A 19,788-nucleotide genomic window follows, 5' to 3' on the forward strand; every position below is an offset into this window, starting at 1 on the left:
TAAAAAGGTTACGAACCGGTTAATCGGAGAATAGTTCTGAAATTTCTAAACTTCTTCACAGTGTTTGCGAAGCAATGTGATTCTCGTAGAAATCACAGGAATCGAAAAGTCGATTTTCACAAACAACACCACTATTCGGTTCGATAACCATAAATAGATGTTCCAACTTTATTAAGGAACCACGCTTAAATCCAACAATTTGATTCTAATGCACAAACTATGTTAATAGAATGCAATAAGGTGGGTACTGGTACTGTCTGTATGTGGTGTTTCGAACACATGATATGTTATGAAACTTTATCTATAACTTTATACAAGCAGTTTCTTAATCCTTCTCTACTTGATTTAAAGACTTTTCATTAAACCTGTATTGTTATTCTGTAAATTCATTCTATACATCAGTTTCTATCATTGCATGATTACAACTTGTTGATTTCATGGTGATTTTTTTTGTTGACAAAATTGACACCATGTATGCACATTCAATTCATATTTCATAATGATAATCTACGTTGCCAATCCTTTTAGGACTAGTTGTGTTGTGATTATCTTCATCATCGACACTACTCAAAGCGGTGGTAGCATAAACGTTATCAAGTTGAAGATTTCTAGTTGTTGTTTTTGCGCTTTGGAGATTAATACCATTCGTCTGTGGGCCAGGTCCATATCCTCCATTTCTGCTTCTATCAACTTGTTTAGCTTTATATTTATGGTTAACACATGTTCTGATCATATCAACAAAAACAAAATATTAGTTCATGTTTATGCACAAGAATATACGATTACTTGATGAAAATATTAGTCAAATATTTGTATATACTTACATGGTAATAATCATAGGTTTTGTAGGAGAAGATTTAAATTTATTTGTTCGCAGCAGTGGCATTTGTATGAAACTACAAGCAGCAAGAGCCATGAGAAAGTGCTTTTTTTAATCAAACTTGATTTTCTCTATAATTAATAACGCAGAATCAGCTTGCTTATAGTAGTAAATGTTAGTGTGTTCTCTATATTGTGGTAATGTTGAATTGAAGGTTTGATTTATAGGAACTATTGAAGACAAATACAACGCGTAATTTTCAAATGTTCAATCTAGAACCCTTCTCTATGGGTTGGTGATCAACTCTTTGTTCTTACTAGTGCCACTTTATTTGACTCAGCCCGTTATTCTTTTGTTTTTTTCCGTTTTATTTCAACTTGTTTTTGCAATATAAAAGAGTAGTGCTCGTATTTCATAAGTTAAATTTTATAAAATATATATTGTGACACTTATTATCGATCTTTGATGGCGACATTGATACGAGAATTGATCAAATTGGTATGTACTTGACTTTCTACTCGTTCCTTATATTTTCAAAGAGTTAGACCGTTGAATTGGTTGGTAATAAAATCTTGTAGCTTGGAACTCAACCCAAAAAAAAAAAAAATACAAAACAATAATAGATCATCTCTTAGTGATGTTACAAATGTTACTCACACCGTCTCCTCTGAGCGTCATAACATAGCAACACCCATTTCTAAACGAAAGGGATTTGATTGCCAATATGAAATTTATCTGTTCAATTGTTTCACGGACATAATGGACCCGTTTGTTTTGCCTTTTTTTAAATGATTTTTATAGTGTAATATATTTTGATGTAAAAAAATTTTACAAAGAAATTTTTCATAAAAATTTCAAATGAAAATCTGGTTTGAATAGTTACTCTTAAAATGTTATTTTAGATATTTCATCATTTTATCGAGAAAAAAAATTGAATATCAATTTTAAAAAATCACTTAATTTTGAAGCTATTTCAAATAGTTTTTCATAAAATTATTTTTAAAATAGATTTTTTTGAAAAAAATGTGATTTTAACTATACTTTGATCTTCAATAATGTAGGTTTATGTCATAGTACATCAAAATTAGTTTTTTAATTTATAAAAAATAAATTTAGAAAAACTTGTAATATTTTGAAAAACGTTTTTGTAAAATCCATTTTAAAAAATACAAAGAAAAAATCTATTTTTTAAAGTTAAAACAAACTGATCCAATATCAAATGAAACCAACGATGTTCCTCTATATTCTAACAACATCCACGGAACTACTACTACACAAATATATCATGTTCATTCAATTCCCTAAAGTCTTGCGGATTCAATATTAACTACCTCTTTTCCACCTTCCACACACTCACGTGACGAGGGAAATGCAATTTCAGACGATGAACAATTTTTGGAAAATAGTTCTGATTCAGACGAGTCTTTACAAGTTAAGCCTATTTATAGATTCACACCTTCAACGTACACTTCATATTACCCATATTCATAAATTTTGAATAATATGTCACCATATGCATATGCTTACTACAACTTACTCTGGTTATTCATCGCTATAATGTTTGTCATTATAGAATATTCAGATATCAGAGACTCTGTTTAGGAATGTCAGTTTTGTCAAGCATCTATGTGGTATCAAGAGTGTAAAAGCAAATCAAGGCATACTACTGTTCCTAAATTCGAATTGTGTTGCAGGGACGACAACATTGTACTTCCTTTGATAGAACAACCACTAGAGCTATTGAAAACACTTCTTTATGACAAAATAACAATACGATGTTTTCCTTCACTTCTCTAGGAATGCAGTTTGATACCACACATTCTAAGGGAAGAGGTCCACCTACTTTGCGACTTCATGGCCAGACTTATCATTGAATTGGGACTTTGCTTATGGAACAAGGACATCCTCCGCAATATGATCAACTGTATATATTTGAAACTGAGCATGAGACCGATAACATAATGGATTGCTTAAGGTACTACATCTTCTTAATTAAATTCTACGTGTAATGCAACTTACATTGTCTATTTGACCAACATTTTTATTCCAACAAACAGGGAGAATAAATTTGTTGAAAGATAAGTTATTACAAAATTAAAGTCCATGTTGGATGAGTGCAACGTACATGCTAACGTGTTTAGAATGCCAGGGGATATGTTGAAGGCCAACTCATTCTTAGACTTGAAGCTGAAGCTTGTTTTTGATAGACCCGGGGAGGATCGTGTCTATAACAGGTCGACTGTTTCAAAAGTTGTTGCACTCATTGATGGTTATATTGATTCTAGTTCTCAAAGAGACATTATTATCTAGGCACATGATGATCATTTGTAAAGAATAGATGATTGCATTCGAGTTACCTCGCATACCAATACCAATTGATATTTTGATATGGAGAATATGGTTATAGGGATAACATACTTCATAAGTATAAAAATGAACATTTGGATACAAGAAAATATTGCAAGACCATCAAAGATTGGCTTTCTTTCCGCTTACATGAACGCACCAATGAAGCTAAAACATTGATGTTTTTCATAAAACTATTCCAACAATTCTCGGTAGATGGTTATGCTATGATGGAGTTTGAACATCTTAATTGGTTGAGAGTTAAGAGTTGGAAAATATATTAATTTACATGAATAATGTGAAAGTAGTCAACAACACGGCTGGAAAAAAAGGGAAAATGAGTTGTGTTGCCATCTTCTATTGTGGGAAGCAAGAGATACATGGATCAACTTTACTCTGATGGTATGGATATTTCACGTAAGTTAGGATTCCTAGATTTATTTCTAGCATTTAGTTGTAATCCAACTTGGCCTAAAATTACACAGTTGCTTTCCAATAAAAAATTAAAGCCACATGATCGATCTGACATCAATTCTAAAGTCTTCAAAATCAAATGTGACGAGCTCATGGTCGCTATAACTAAAAAACATCTTATTGAAAGAGTTTTGGCATGTAAGTATTACAAACTTAATTTTCAATTATGATGAACACACTTATGATGTCCTAACCATGAAAGTAGTATTCACTACTCTTTATGATGCTCTTACCAATATTTGAAACTTTCTACTTTTTAAGTCATTCCAAACATCTCTATACTCACATTTCAAGTGTTAAACATCAAAAAATTGCATCACATTTTTACTAACATATTTTTTATATTTTCTTTAGATGAACAAAGGAATATATACGATAAAATCATTAAGACAATCAATACTAAAAAAAGTTGAGTTTTTTTTCCTACATGGTTATGGTGAAACATGTAAGACTTATATGTGGAGAACACTTGCAAGTGCTTTGAGGTCAAAACATGGTATATGTTTAACAATTACGAAAGTGGAATGATGTTGAGACAGTTTTTAAGTGTCGGGTTTTGTTATCGTATCCACAGAGATTGTAAGATATCACTGCCGTTCAATGGTTGAATTAATCTTAACTTAATGTAACACTAGGGTTTTGGTTTTAATCAAGTTATCTTGCATACAAAGTAATTAATTGCGGTAAAAGTTATGTTTTGATTAATATGAGAAATATTGTCAAAGTTAGGTTTCAATGATCACATTTGCTTTGCATGTTTTTGCACGGTCAACAATCTTATAAACTCCTTTAGATGATAAATAATTTCACAAAGTCCTCTCAATGCGTTTCTCTCGAACACCCATTGTGAGTTTTGTCATTTTGATCCATTGTTTCTCTCGAACACAATCTATCAAAATGACAACTTTTTGGTTCAACCTTATGGTGAACAAAATCATTCGTTACTATCTCTAGCTAACAAACAAGTTTGGATGAAAACCTAGGTCAAGAATCGGTAAACATCTCTCGATCAAATACCAACACAAAGAGTTTTAAATAGAAACAAAGTTTTCATCATATATTTACCGTTAAAGAGTTTACAAATGAGGATCCTTACATTTACACACAAAGCTTGGAAATCACCTACATCTAACCTTGACAAATGGAGACTTAGCTACTCATTTTCATGGTAGCTTGGTCGGCAAGTAAGAAAAGAGGGTTGATCAACATCCAAGTCGAATGATCGAAGTTGGATGGGAATCCACCTTCTTTTTGTGGAAGATGGTTGCTAGATGAAGAGAAAATGAAATTAGGGCATCAAAAATCCCTCCAAACAATGCTGTAAAATATCTAAGAGAAAGTACAAAAAATGGAAAAGTTGGTAAAAAGTGGTATGGGCTCAAAAAGTGGCACCTGCTACTTATAGACAAGTGCAGAACTGTCACGTTCGCTAGGCGAGCAGAATGGCTCGCCTAGCGAAGGCCAAAAATGGGCACAAAATGCCCCTGCGCCCAGAGAAAACTGGGCCTGTGGAACTGTCATGTTCGCCTAGCGGACAGACCTTCGCCTAGCGAAGAACTCGCTTCAACCTTCGCCCCAGCGAGGTTGAGAGGTTTTGCTACTGGAATGCTCGCTGGGGACTCGCTAGAGCCTCGCCTAGCGAGCTAGTGCTGGCTGCTCTTTTCACCAAAGCAGACTGAATTCGCTGCCACTTCGCCTTCAGTTCGCCTAGCGAATTAATTAACCAATTTACTGGAGCCTTTCGCCAGGAGCTCGCCTAGCGAAGGTTTTGCTTCGCCACATCCTCGCCTAGCGAGCTGGCAGATAGAATGCTTGTGAACTTGGTTCCTTTGCCAATTTTCTTGTGTCTTCATTTTCAATTAGTTCATGCCTTTTCCTGCACAATAACACACAAATCAAAGGCACCAAGCTTGCTTATCAATGTGATGCATTCTATGTAAAATGAATGTGGTTGACCACATTAGCAAGGAATAAGAGTGAAAGATGCCCACATATGATAGCTCAAATAAGCACTTTTGGGCATCTAACAACTCTCCCCAACTAGATTCTTGCTTGTCCTCAAGCAAAGTATGCCTCTTTGAAGAACAAGAGGATTTGCTTTTAAGAAAACGGTTTCTCCGAAGTTGGATAAACGGCTCAAACACAAGCGAAATCCGCAAATACACGTTTCCAACGGTTTTGAATAAAATAATACATAAGAACTAAAACTTAAATAGCAATGCAAAATATTTATCTATCTGCAACAATACTATTCTGAATGAATCACCCTATCTCTCCTCTTCGAATAAGGATTGAAGATTTAACGCGTTTGCAACCGCGGGAATAATCTCACTCTCTAACAAATAATGAAGAAATCAAACAGATTCATACAATGTCTAACAATTATAAGTTGTACTGTGGAAACAAAAAGATCACTAAGGGCTTTTCGGTTGAAGCTTGGTCGGGTTAACAAACAAGGGTCATTTCTAAGGCCATTGAAACGAAAGTGCCGATGCAAAAGAGACATTCACAGTAATATTCACACTACTCGACTTTGTTTCCTTTGTTTCTTATTTGTAACCTTCACAACACATATTCCACAACTCAATTTTTATTTTTCACTATTTTTCTTCCAAGCAAGCATTCATTTTCTATTTTTGTTCTTTTCTTTCACATCAAATATACAAAACAGATGTTTATTTTCTACATTTTCTATACATATATTTTTCTATGCTTGCTCGGTTTTTTCTTTTCTTTTTCAAGAGTTGTGGAATTTACCGATTCTTTTTCGTTCTCCCCAACTTATTTCTTCCACAACCTAAGTGAATGCTCTTAACTTCTTACGGCAAAAGAACAATAGACACGATTTTCCGGGTTGTAAAAAAAAGATTTTTGAGATCCCGCTTTTTTCAAGCCGAGATTCAACTGTTCAGGCTCAAAGGGGTTAACAAATACTCTCTCTGCTCACAGGTAAGTTGTTTTTGGATGTAGTTGTGCTCGAAAGAAAACAAGTGCCTTGATCATTTCTAATTGCTTCCACAATTTCACAATAATAACAGACAAATAATGAATCAAATGAATCAACAAAACTTATTAGACTCCAGCATTTAAGTGTACAATGGAGGTTTCCTCACAATATATGGTTCTAAGTTCTAGATGAAACATTCATTCAATTATGTTGCAAAAAGACAATATTCTATTTACCAAAAAGAGTAAAGTTCCTAATGCATTCTAAAATTCTAGCCGACGGTAACCATGTACCTTAGCTTCATTCACTTGTTATTCTTATCATTGCCATCCAAGCTCGGATGCACCTTCATTGGGTACTTCTTGAGGAGCAACCAATCTAGAAGGGTTTGCCACTTATTCAACCAAAAATTTATTAAACACACAAAATTAAAAACAAACATAAATATCATTAACTGAAAAGTAAAATTTTGTTCGTGGGGGACAAAACACCCCAATAGTACAACCCATGGTCAAAATACAAAATTCAAAAGTACAAATAAAAATGCCATAATAAAAACTGAAATACAAAAACAAAAACTTAACCCACAAAGGGCTCAAGACTCCTCCTCACTACCGGCCTCAGAACCGGTCGCCTCATCATCATCCTCATCATCATCATCAGCGTCAGCTCCCACCCCCTCAGAATAGACTGGCACGTCCACGGGCCAATTTGCATTAGTCAGAAACTGCTCCCGTGTCATCAAAGCATGTGCACCACTACCCTGCAGCTGCAAACGCTGCATCGAGTCGTGCATGTCAATCATAGCCCTCTGCGATGCTGCCATCCACTCGAAATTGAATTCACACGCAGCCCGCAGGTAAGGATCGACCCTGGGAGTAGAAGCACTAGGACCATCAGAAACCCTAGTGCTACCTGAGGCTGCACTGCTGCCGGTGGCCTTAGCTCTGCAGTACTTAGCTACATACCGATCATCAATTGGAGCCGGGATCCTAACCTGACCCCGAGACGGAAGTCGCACTCGTGCCTTAATGCACAAACTCATAATCAAACAAGGGAATGCAAGGGGGCAATTCACCCGAGCCCCCGACTTCAGTCCGCTCTCTATTACCGTCTTCAGCTCATTGGCAATGATCCTCGCCACATCAATCTCGACATTGGCGAGGATGGAATGTACTAAATGTGCCACTGGGATCGGCACAGTAGAGGTGTGGGATTTGGGTTGGATGTTGGTCAAAACCAGAAGTAGAATCAGTTGAGCCATGGGAGTCATGTCCTCCCGATGATATCTCACAGGAACCCCAGATGGGTTCGGCTCAACTGATTTCCCAGGTAAAAGCAGGGCGGCCGTAATTGCTGGGACATCCTTGTGCAGCCGGAGGTCAATATGGTACTGGTCTCTTTGGTCAGCACCCAGCTGAAGCGGCTCCCCGAGGATTTGGTTGATCGTATCCCTGTCAAAAGGAACTGGCCGACCGGCCACTCTAGAGACCCAAGTGAAGGGCTCATCATCATCTGGCAATGCGTTAGCGTAGAACTCCCGCACTGTAGCGATGTCATAGTGTTCCAAGGGATTTATCAACCTATCCCATTTCTTTGTATCGATCAACCCGGCAAAACTCCTATACGTGCCCTGTGGGTTGATCAGAAAACGCTTCTCAGGCAAAATTTTTCGCTTCTCCAAAGCGATGTACCGTGCCGCTTGCTTTGCACCGACAAACTTGTCGGTATCGAATTGGATCGGCACGGTTCGTGAAGTAGTTGCCGCTCCCTTTCTTTTCTTGCCAGCACTAGATCTTGACTCCATTCTGCAAAACAAGAGATAAAGCAACAAACACGAAACAAACAGATTAGAACCAAAACAGTTTTTATAAGGGACTGGTTTGCTCGCTGCTGCTTCGCCTAGCGAAGTGGCAGCGAATGCTCGCCCCAGGTTCGCCTAGCGAGTGCTAGCGAACCTTACGGGTTTTGGGGTTTTCTGCATTTTCAAAATTGTTTCCCCCAAAACCCGTACATACAAGGTTTCCACAGCAAAACCCAATGATTTCTCATGACTATGAATTGTTCTATGCTATTGGGGATACCTAATTTCATGGAAAACCTAAGTAAGAGTAAATCCCCAATTTAAAAACCTAAATGCACAACATTGCAAACTCCCAAAACTGCATGCAACCTCAAGGTTCCTATCACACCTATCCTATTTACCATTCAAATTTGGAAATAAATAATGCAACAAAAGAAACATGCAATAGGGCAAACCTTGAGGTAAACGGATTTGGAAAGGAGAAGTGGGAAGTGTTTGCAATTGACCGACACACAAATGTTGTTGATATGGATGCACAATAGAGAATTTGAGAAGGCAAATCGCACTCTTCAGCAGAGCAGTTTAGAAGAATTTTTTAGGGTAAGGGCAAAACTGCCCTGCTGAACTGTTTAAATAGAACAGTACTGGTGCGCTCGCTACTGCCTCGCCTAGCGAGCAGCCAGCGAGCGCGCTCGCTGCAGCCTCGCCTAGCGAGCTGCAAGCGAGCATGACAGCAAGTGCTTTTGCAAATGCAGCACTTGCATGTCATCCAGCCTGAAAAAGCACACAATACTCATACAACATCAAACATAAAACAGGAAATACTTACAATGTTGGGGTGCCTCCCAACTAGCGCTTGTTTAACGTCGGCTAAGCTCGACGGTGCGATGCTCACAGAGGAGCATCGAGCGGCTGAGCACAACTCTCGCGATCCACATGACCGCCGAGATACACTTTCAATCGTTGGCCGTTCACGGTCCAACTGTCTTTCTCGTCCATGTCTTCAATGATAATGGCCCCGTACTCTTTTACTTCTTTCACCCGAAATGGCCCGGACCATTTTGATTTCAACTTCCCGGGAAACAACTTCAACCGGGAGTTGAACAATAAGACCAATTGTCCGGGCACGAATTCTTTGGTCCGGATCTTCTTGTCATGATACTTCTTTGCTTTTTCCTTGTACAACCAACTTGAGTGGTATGCGGCATTGCGCATCTCCTCCAACTCAAGTAGTTGTACTTTCCTTTTGTTACCGGCCAACTCATGTTCAAAATTTAGAAATTTTAGGGCCCACAAGGCCTTGTGCTCCAATTCAACCGGCAAATGGCAAGTTTTACCAAATACCAATTGAAACGGAGTTAGGCCAATTGGAGCTTTAAAGGCCGTACGGTAGGCCCATAATGCTTCGTCCAATTTTTGGGACCACTCTTTTTTAGAATTAAACACGGTTTTTTCTAGGATTCTCTTAATCTCTCGATTAGAGACCTCCGCTTGCCCGTTAGCCTGAGGGTGGTACGGAGTTGTCACCCTATGCGACACACCATAATGTTTTAGAATTGTTTCCAAAGGTGCATTGCAAAAGTGTGACCCTCCGTCACTTATCAACACTCGGGGTGTTCCAAAACGGGAAAAGATGTTTTTCTTTAAAAATTTTATCACCGTTTTGGCATCCGCCCGAGGTGAGGCAATCGCCTCAACCCACTTAGAGACATAATCAACAGCTACAAGCATGTACTCATTCCCGTAAGAGGGTGGGAAAGGTCCAACAAAATCTATGCCCCAACAATCGAACACTTCCACTTCTTGGATATTTTGGAGAGGCATCTCATCTCGCTTACCTATCCCACCACTTCTTTGGCAACTGTCACAACTTTGCGCATGGGTATGTGCGTCTTTAAAAATAGTTGGCCAATAAAATCCCGATTGAAGAATTTTTGTGGCCGTTCTAACCCCATTATAATGTCCGCCATAAGGCGAGTTGTGACAATGCCAAAGGATGCTCTGGGCTTCATCACCAGTTACGCATCTCCTTAACAGGTTATCGCTACCCAACTTAAACAAGTATGGGTCATCCCAAACATAATACTTCGCATCCGAAAGGAACTTCCTCTTTTGGTTCGAAGTTAGATCGGCCGGCACACAACCACTAGCCTTGTGGTTTGCAAAGTCTGCAAACCACGGCCTAACTTGAACCTTAAACAATTTTTCATCAGGAAATTCTTCCCGGATTTCCTTTTCAGATGCGGTAACCTCGACATTCACCAAGCGGGATAAATGATCCGCTACCAAGTTTTCCGACCCCTTCTTGTCTTTAATTTCGACATCGAATTCTTGTAACAAGAGGATCCAACGGATGAGCCTTTGCTTCGAATCCGGCTTGGTCAGCAGATATTTAATCGCCGCGTGGTCGGTGTACACCACGACTTTAGACCCTATAAGATAGGACCTAAACTTTTCTAGCGCATACACTATTGCGAGTAGTTCTTTTTCCGCTGTGGCATAATTTATTTGAGCCTCGTTAAGAACCTTGCTCGCATAATGTATAGCATGAAAAGTTTTGTCCTTTTTTTGGCCAAGTACCGCTCCAACGGCATAGTCACTCGCGTCACACATTAGTTCAAAATTTTCATTCCAATCGGGAGCGACTATTATTGGAGCGGTAACCAATTTTTCTTTTAAAACATCGAAAGCTTGCAAACAATCGTCGGTGAAGAGAAATACCTGATCTTTGGCGAGTAAATTGCTCAAAGGTTTAGCCACCTTTGAGAAGTCCTTGATGAAGCGCCGGTAGAACCCCGCGTGCCCCAAAAAACTACGGATGCCCTTCACATTGACCGGAGGGGGTAATTTTTCAATTACATCAACCTTAGCTCTATCCACTTCAAGCCCCCTTTTAGAGACTTTGTGGCCTAGCACAATCCCCTCGGTCACCATAAAGTGACACTTTTCCCAATTTAGCACCAAATTAGTCTTCACACACCTTTCCAACACCGTCTTCAAATTTGCCAAGCATAGACTAAACGTCCCACCAAACACCGAGAAGTCATCCATGAAGACTTCCATTGTTTTCTCTATTAGATCGGCAAAAATAGCTTGGACACATCGTTGGAATGTCGCCGGCGCATTGCAAAGCCCAAAAGGCATTTTTCTGTATGCGAACACTCCAAACGGACACGTGAAAGCCGTCTTCTCATGATCAACCGGGTCAACCGCAATTTGGTTGTACCCGGAGTAGCCGTCTAAAAAACAGTAGTATTGTTGGCCCGATAGTCTTTCAAGCATTTGATCCATAAATGGGAGTGGAAAATGGTCCTTACGAGTCGCGGTATTCAACCGTCTATAATCTATACACATTCTCCATCCCGTGGCAACTTTAGTCGGGATCAATTCGTCTTTGTCATTACGGATTACGGTCATTCCACCCTTCTTCGGAACCACGTGCACGGGACTAACCCACGGACTATCCGAGATCGGGTAAATCATTCCCGCATCCAAAAGCTTCACCACCTCCTTTCTTACAACCTCTTTCATTGTAGGATTTAAGCGGCGTTGTGGTTGAGCCACCGGCTTGAAATCCTCCTCCATCAAAATCTTGTGCATACAATAGGATGGACTAATTCCTTTAAGATCGGAAAGAGTCCAACCCATAGCTTCTTGATTGGTTTTGAGCACAATGATTAGACGGGCTTCTTCTTCTTTTGTCAAGAGGTTGCTTATGATGACCGGCTTTGCCTCGGTCTCATCTAAAAACACATATTTCAAAGTCGAAGGTAACTCTTTTAATTCAATTGGCGCTTTCTCATCAATTACCTCCTTCTTCAAATTTTCTTCCTCTATTTCCCACGGTTGTAGGTCTTCCAAGCTATCAAGTTCCTTCAAACATTCCTCAAGAGCTAGCTCCTCCTCAACAGTGAAAACCTCCAATGAGTCGTCGAGAGCTAACTCCATAGGAGATATCTCGTGGATATGCTTTGAAACTTCCATAATAGCGTCTTCGATCACATCGATGCGAAAGCTATCATTTCGATCCTTGGAATGCTTCATCGCCTCGAATAGATCAAATGTGACCTCCTCATTTTGAACACGCACCTTCATTAAACCGTCATCAACATCAATCATCATTCTTGCGGTCTTCATGAATGGTCGGCCCAATATGAGCGGAGCATCATCATCTTCCTCCATATCAATTACAATAAAATCCACCGGGAAAAAGAATTTGTCGACCTTCACCAACACATCTTGGGCTACGCCATGAGGATGGGTCGTCGACTTATCCGCCAATTGTAATGTCATTCGGATGGACTTAATCTCGATGTTGCCAAGCCTCTTGATAATTGACAAAGGTATAAGATTTATGCTCGACCCCAAGTCAATAAGTCCCTTTCCGACATACACATCACCAATTTTAACCGGCAATGTAACTCTTCCCGGATCAACCTCTTTCTTAGGAAGCGTCCTTTGAATGATGGCACTACAGCTCGCATCAAGGACGATGGTCTCCGGTTCCGTATACCTCCGCTTTTTGGTTAGTATGTCCTTCATGAACTTGGCATACTTTGGCATTTGTTCCAAAGCTTCAGCAAACGGAATGTTTATTTGTAATTGCTTAAAAATATCCATGAACCGGGCGTAATGCCGTTCATTTTCCCTTTTGGAAGGGGCATGAGGGTAAGGAAGATTTTGGACCGGAGTAGCGCTCACTACCTCCTTTCCCTTTGCAATTCTAGCACTTTTCCATCTAGGTTTCTTCACTACCTCCCTTAGCACCTCATCATTATTATTTTCCTCAATCTCCACACCTTTTTCTTGTTCAACTTCACCATTATTTTTATTATTTTCAACTACTTCCTCATCACTCCACACTCCTACTTCACCGTCAACATTTTCATCCACTATTTTCTCCTCAATCTCCTTCTCTTTCTCTCTTTTTTCACTCTCCACTCTTTTTTCATTTTCACTACCCAACTCCCTTCCACTTCTCGTCACAATCGCCTTACAATGCTCCTTAGGATTTGTTTGCGTATTGGCCGAGAAAGAAGGACCGGTTTGTTGTTCAGCTAGTTGCTTGGCAAGTTGCCCAACTTGAGTTTCAAGATTTTTTATGGCCGCGTCATTACTCTTTTGATTGGCCATTGACATTTGCATGAATTGCGTCAATGTCTCTTCCAATTTAGAATTGACTACCGGCGGTTGTTGAGATTGATACGGATTTTGGGGAGGATTTTGACGGCTAGAAGAACCACCTCCATAACCTTGGTTATGATAATAGTTGCTTCTAGGTTGGAACCCTTGGTTCCCTTGGAATTGTTGTTGTTGTTGTTGTTGTTGAGGGTGCGGTTGATAAGGTTGTTGTTGTCTTGGTTGATAGTCCCGTTGATTGGCCATGTAATTTACTTCGTCAAAACCGGGAGGTGGACAAAATCCGGTGTCATGTTCACCTTTACAAAGTTCACAACAAGCTATTTGTTTAGCTTTTGACGGTTCTCTTAACTCTTTGATTTGTTGCGTTAAAAGTTCCACTTGTTGTGAGATGAGCTTGTTTTGGGCAAGTATGGCATCATTCGTCCCTAACTCAAGCACTCCCGCCTTCTTCAAAGAATTTCCACGACTTTGACTTTGAAGATCATTCAAAGCCATACGGTTGATAATGTTGGTGGCTTCTTCGGCACTCTTTGACATCAACGAGCCACCCGAGGTGGCATCCAACAACGTCTTACAGTTTGGTTGAAGTCCATTTCTGAAGATATGGATTTGAGTTAATTCATCAAATCCATGCCCTTTACATTTCCTTAGCATGGACTTGAATCTCTCCCACGCTTCATTCAACGATTCACTGGTTCCTTGAGAAAACACCGAGATGGCCGTCTTTGATTCCATGAATCGGTTATGAGAGAAAAATCTTTCAATGAATTTCTCCTCTAACACATTCCAATCTGTCATTACGGCAGGTGTTTGATCGAGATACCAATCCTTTGCTTTACCGAGCAAAGCGTGAGGAAATAAACGTCTGAACAACGGAAGCTCCTGAGCCTGATCCACTCCGGCAGCCAATGCTATCTCATAGAATTTTGTGAGAAAAGCAAATGGGTCTTCATGGTCCATTCCGGTGAATGGACTCCCATACAATAAATTCAGAGTTCCCGTCTTCATCTCAGCTTGCCTTCCAGTTTGGTTGGCAAACTGAGCGGTGTTCCTTGGACTGTTGATACATGGAGTAGAAATCGGTGGTGGTGGTTGTGGCTCCATGTTTGGTACGAATGGGTGTGGATTTGTGGTTGAAGAACTTTCTCCTTGCTCTTGGCGTTGCCTAGCCTGTTGCCTCCTACGTCTTGTTTTGCTATTGAGCCTCCTTGCGGTTCTCTCGATCTCCGGATCAAAAAGAAGTTCGTCCACAGGGATTTTCCCTCGCATAAAACGTAAGCTGCACACTAAACCAAACGAATTACAAGCACAAGTCAAAAATTCACAAGCTAAAACTTAAACAACCAATGCGATGCTCGCAATATCAATTTACAATCCCCGGCAACGGCGCCATTTTGTTGAGACAGTTTTTAAGTGTCGGGTTTTGTTATCGTATCCACAGAGATTGTAAGATATCACTGCCGTTCAATGGTTGAATTAATCTTAACTTAATGTAACACTAGGGTTTTGGTTTTAATCAAGTTATCTTGCATACAAAGTAATTAATTGCGGTAAAAGTTATGTTTTGATTAATATGAGAAATATTGTCAAAGTTAGGTTTCAATGATCACATTTGCTTTGCATGTTTTTGCACGGTCAACAATCTTATAAACTCCTTTAGATGATAAATAATTTCACAAAGTCCTCTCAATGCGTTTCTCTCGAACACCCATTGTGAGTTTTGTCATTTTGATCCATTGTTTCTCTCGAACACAATCTATCAAAATGACAACTTTTTGGTTCAACCTTATGGTGAACAAAATCATTCGTTACTATCTCTAGCTAACAAACAAGTTTGGATGAAAACCTAGGTCAAGAATCGGTAAACATCTCTCGATCAAATACCAACACAAAGAGTTTTAAATAGAAACAAAGTTTTCATCATATATTTACCGTTAAAGAGTTTACAAATGAGGATCCTTACATTTACACACAAAGCTTGGAAATCACCTACATCTAACCTTGACAAATGGAGACTTAGCTACTCATTTTCATGGTAGCTTGGTCGGCAAGTAAGAAAAGAGGGTTGATCAACATCCAAGTCGAATGATCGAAGTTGGATGGGAATCCACCTTCTTTTTGTGGAAGATGGTTGCTAGATGAAGAGAAAATGAAATTAGGGCATCAAAAATCCCTCCAAACAATGCTGTAAAATATCTAAGAGAAAGTACAAAAAATGGAAAAGTTGGTAAAAAGTGGTATGGGCTCAAAAAGTGGCACCTGCTACTTATAGACAAGTGCAGAACTGTCACGTTCGCTAGGCGAGCAGAATGGCTCGCCTAGCGAAGGCCAAAAATGGGCACAAAATGCCCCTGCGCCCAGAGAAAACTGGGCCTGTGGAACTGTCATGTTCGCCTAGCGGACAGACCTTCGCCTAGCGAAGAACTCGCTTCAACCTTCGCCCCAGCGAGGTTGAGAGGTTTTGCTACTGGAATGCTCGCTGGGGACTCGCTAGAGCCTCGCCTAGCGAGCTAGTGCTGGCTGCTCTTTTCACCAAAGCAGACTGAATTCGCTGCCACTTCGCCTTCAGTTCGCCTAGCGAATTAATTAACCAATTTACTGGAGCCTTTCGCCAGGAGCTCGCCTAGCGAAGGTTTTGCTTCGCCACATCCTCGCCTAGCGAGCTGGCAGATAGAATGCTTGTGAACTTGGTTCCTTTGCCAATTTTCTTGTGTCTTCATTTTCAATTAGTTCATGCCTTTTCCTGCACAATAACACACAAATCAAAGGCACCAAGCTTGCTTATCAATGTGATGCATTCTATGTAAAATGAATGTGGTTGACCACATTAGCAAGGAATAAGAGTGAAAGATGCCCACATATGATAGCTCAAATAAGCACTTTTGGGCATCTAACAAATGACATCACTTTTGTTACCGGAAGATAGAACAACACATTCTAAGTTCAAAATACCTATCCCAACACTGAAAAATTCTATTTGCAAATTTGACTACGAAGATGAGACCGCAAAACATCTAAGGCAAACAAAGATGATTATATGGGATGAGGAACCCATGGATCATAATCATGCTTTTGAGGCACTTGACCGAACCTTGAAGGATGTCACAAGTACCTACGCTAATTTTGACGATGTTTTTTATGGAAAGATTGTTGCTTTTGGTGGTGACTTCGACAAATTTTACCTGTGGTCCCTAGAGGGAGTCGTTCAGATATCGTCCACTCTTCAATAAATGCTTCTTATATATGTCATTATGTAAAAAAAATCACTTTAACCAAGAACATGCGTCTACATTGTGGACCAAATGAAAAAGAAAGAATGGAAATCATGACCTTCTCAATTTGGCTTCTACGAATTGTCATTTTAAAACTTCAAAATTTTAAAATGACAAAAGACGTAAATAGAGGTGGAAAATACACTAAAATATAAAAGACATAAATAACAACACAAGAAGTGTTAGTCATGAAACCGAAGTAAGAAAGAAACATAAGAAGAAACGATATACAACAAACACTGTTACACACTACTGTTAGGATAAAAACCTAAACTACTAAAATCTATCTCACTAATGGAATATTAGAAACTTAAACCAATAAATATACTATCAACAAATCAGATACCAAAAAAAGAGAACCAAAATACCAAAAACCAAAACCTACCTAAGAAACATGGCTATCATTCTCCTCTATTCCAATCGCTTCTACCAAGATGTTAATGATGTTATCATGGAACCAAGATAACATCTTTTGATTTTCCAACCATTAAATCCTACAACTCATATAAAAGTTCATCTTTACCAAATTGAATTAACTGAAATAAGTAATGTTGAAAAAAATATCTACTTACAATCTTTTCCGCGTGTAGTCTCTGATGTGAACTCGCCAAATGGTCTTTGATGTGCCCTCTTCCGTTTCTCATGGCGTGGTGGTGGAGATGTGCTACGAATTTCTTGAAACATATTATTTGTAGTAGTGATCGTGGAACCTCTAAAATTTCTTGTACTTTTAGTCATAGTAGTAGAACCCTCATTTCTAAGAGAGGTAATTTTAGTAGAGATGATGGATGAATCACTCATTTCTATTTAAAGAGCAACAACAAAAAAAAAATATTTTACTTAACATAAATACGCATAATGTGAGACTCTTGGTACATATGATATATTCTACTTAATACAATATCAACACTTTCTAAGAGCACTTCATGATAATAACCTTATAAACATTTTACTTAACACGACATAAAAAAGAAGTCTAATGTGACTATGATACATATGGACTTTTGTCAACATCAACACTAAAATGGAAAAGCTTATTTCCTATTTTATGAAAATAATCAAAATAACAAATATTGCAAAAAGTAATTTCCCTCGACATAATCTATAAGCGATAAGCAATCCCAACAAAAAAAAATTAACATTTCTAAGTTATGTATGCGAATAAAGTTGGTTACGTACCAAAAAATATGATGAAGAAAAATGACAATGGTGGAGGAAGCTTAGTTTGAATTTGATTGCATTTCCTTCTTTTCAAGCTTCGTTGGTGCTTCAATGGTGTTAATGGCATTGTAAGAGAGGAAATTAAGTCTTGAACACATACATGTATTGGAAGAGATAATGTTTCGAACACATATGTGTGTTTGAAAAGATGATGTTTAGAAAATGATGATAGAAGTTGAGTTTAAAAATCCTGTAGCGCGTTTCGATGGAGAAGATTAAGATGGAAATTGCCTAGGGTGTTTTTTTTAAGAGACTGTTTAATTTCACAAGATAATGAAGATGAAATGAATCTCGAAAAGTAAATGAATAGTTAGCGTCAAATTCTAAGAAATTTATGTAAAAAAGTTTTTTCTCGGTTGGACCATCCAACCAAGTGAATAGATAAATAAAAAAGAAGAAGAGTAAAGCACTTTATGAAATACAAAATTGAGATTTCAACTTGGTTGGAACTCCTAACTAAGAGGAAAGATAAATTAAAAAAAAATATATACCATTTAAAATACAAAGCTGATATTTCCTTTCGGTTGGAAGTCACAACCAATGAAATAAATAAAGTATAAATAAAAAAAAGAAAGACGTCAATGAAAAAGATGTTTTTTTTAAAAAGATGGATTTTGAAGCAAGGTCCCTCAACCACATATCCTATTGGTTGGTTACTCCAACTAGGAGGATAGATTATTATGATTGATTTCGAAATAAACTATTAGAAAGACGTTAATGAAAAAAAAGTAAAATCATCGTAAGTTGAGATTCGAAGCGTGATCTCTTCTTATTCACCGATCAATAAAATATATGATATTTGTTTTTAAAAAAATTAAAACTTGGTGCGCCCAAGGTTTGTTAGGGTGAAAGTTCTGTTATAAAATGTATTATTTTTTATTTTAGTGTTACACAAAACTCTTGTTTAACACTGGCCTACTAATTAATTTATTATTTGTGGAAATAAAAGAAACAATTATCGTTCATCTAAATCGTGCGAGAATCTCCCTTAACATTAAGAATTACTTGCCAACTTATTCATTTATTTCCTACACCCAAGCTATAGTCATGTATTTTCTAAACAATATCTATGATATCAAACACAAGTATACATGACAATATCTGGATCTACACCTATTTCTTATTAATCAATTCGTCTACAATCACCAACCAAGGCAATCATTCAAATCATTAACATTAATTAAAATTTGCAAAGATCAAAACTACCATATTTATACTAGTTATGTTGTTATCCCCACCATTGCATGTATTGTACTATAGGTTTGGATTGAATCCATATCATCATTTTTAAAAGGTCCAGTGGATTTCTCTTTCTCAGTGGTCTACTGAATTTTGCGTTGATGAACATACTGAAAGGTTTTTTTTTATTTGTCTTTATTAAATATAAGGAAATGGTCTTTTATATATATATATATATATATATATATATATATATATATATATATATATATATATATATATATATATATATATATATATATATATATATATATATATATATATATATATATATATATATATATATATATATATATATATATATATATATATATATATATATATATATATATATATACACACACACGTTGACATCATATATAAGTCTAAAAGGTTTACATTAAATCTCAACGGTTAATAGGATTAAATCAAATGATTATATTAAATTAAAAATAAACATGATCATTTCTTTTTCCTAAAAAATAGGTTACTTATATGATCAGATTTTGTGTAAAAATTTTAAACTTACACCTGATGTTAACCG

The 19,788-nt window shown here is 37.9% G+C and overlaps 1 protein-coding gene across 1 annotated transcript; it reads right to left on the reverse strand.

Moving 5' to 3' along the window:
* Positions 1 to 340: 340 nt before the first annotated feature.
* Positions 341 to 1,025, reverse strand: LOC127086161 (uncharacterized). The gene is made up of 2 exons (XM_051026883.1): positions 825 to 1,025; positions 341 to 725 (listed from the first exon to the last, which is right to left on the reverse strand). Exons 1-2 carry the CDS (start codon positions 914 to 916, stop codon positions 488 to 490), a joined length of 330 nt encoding a protein of 109 aa, XP_050882840.1. The 5' UTR covers positions 917 to 1,025; the 3' UTR covers positions 341 to 487.
* Positions 1,026 to 19,788: the final 18,763 nt, after the last annotated feature.

The sequence above is a fragment of the Lathyrus oleraceus genome, chromosome 5 (genome assembly GCF_024323335.1).
Source record: "Lathyrus oleraceus cultivar Zhongwan6 chromosome 5, CAAS_Psat_ZW6_1.0, whole genome shotgun sequence".
Lineage (NCBI taxonomy): Eukaryota > Viridiplantae > Streptophyta > Magnoliopsida > Fabales > Fabaceae > Lathyrus > Lathyrus oleraceus.

Coding starts and splice junctions, on each gene's coding strand:
- LOC127086161 (XM_051026883.1), bottom strand. CDS start 916: ATGGCTCTTGCTGCTTGTAGTTTCATACAAATGCCACTGCTGCGAACA. Junction 726..824: donor AAACCTATGATTATTACCAT/GTAAGTATATAC, acceptor TGATATGATCAG/AACATGTGTTAACCATAAAT.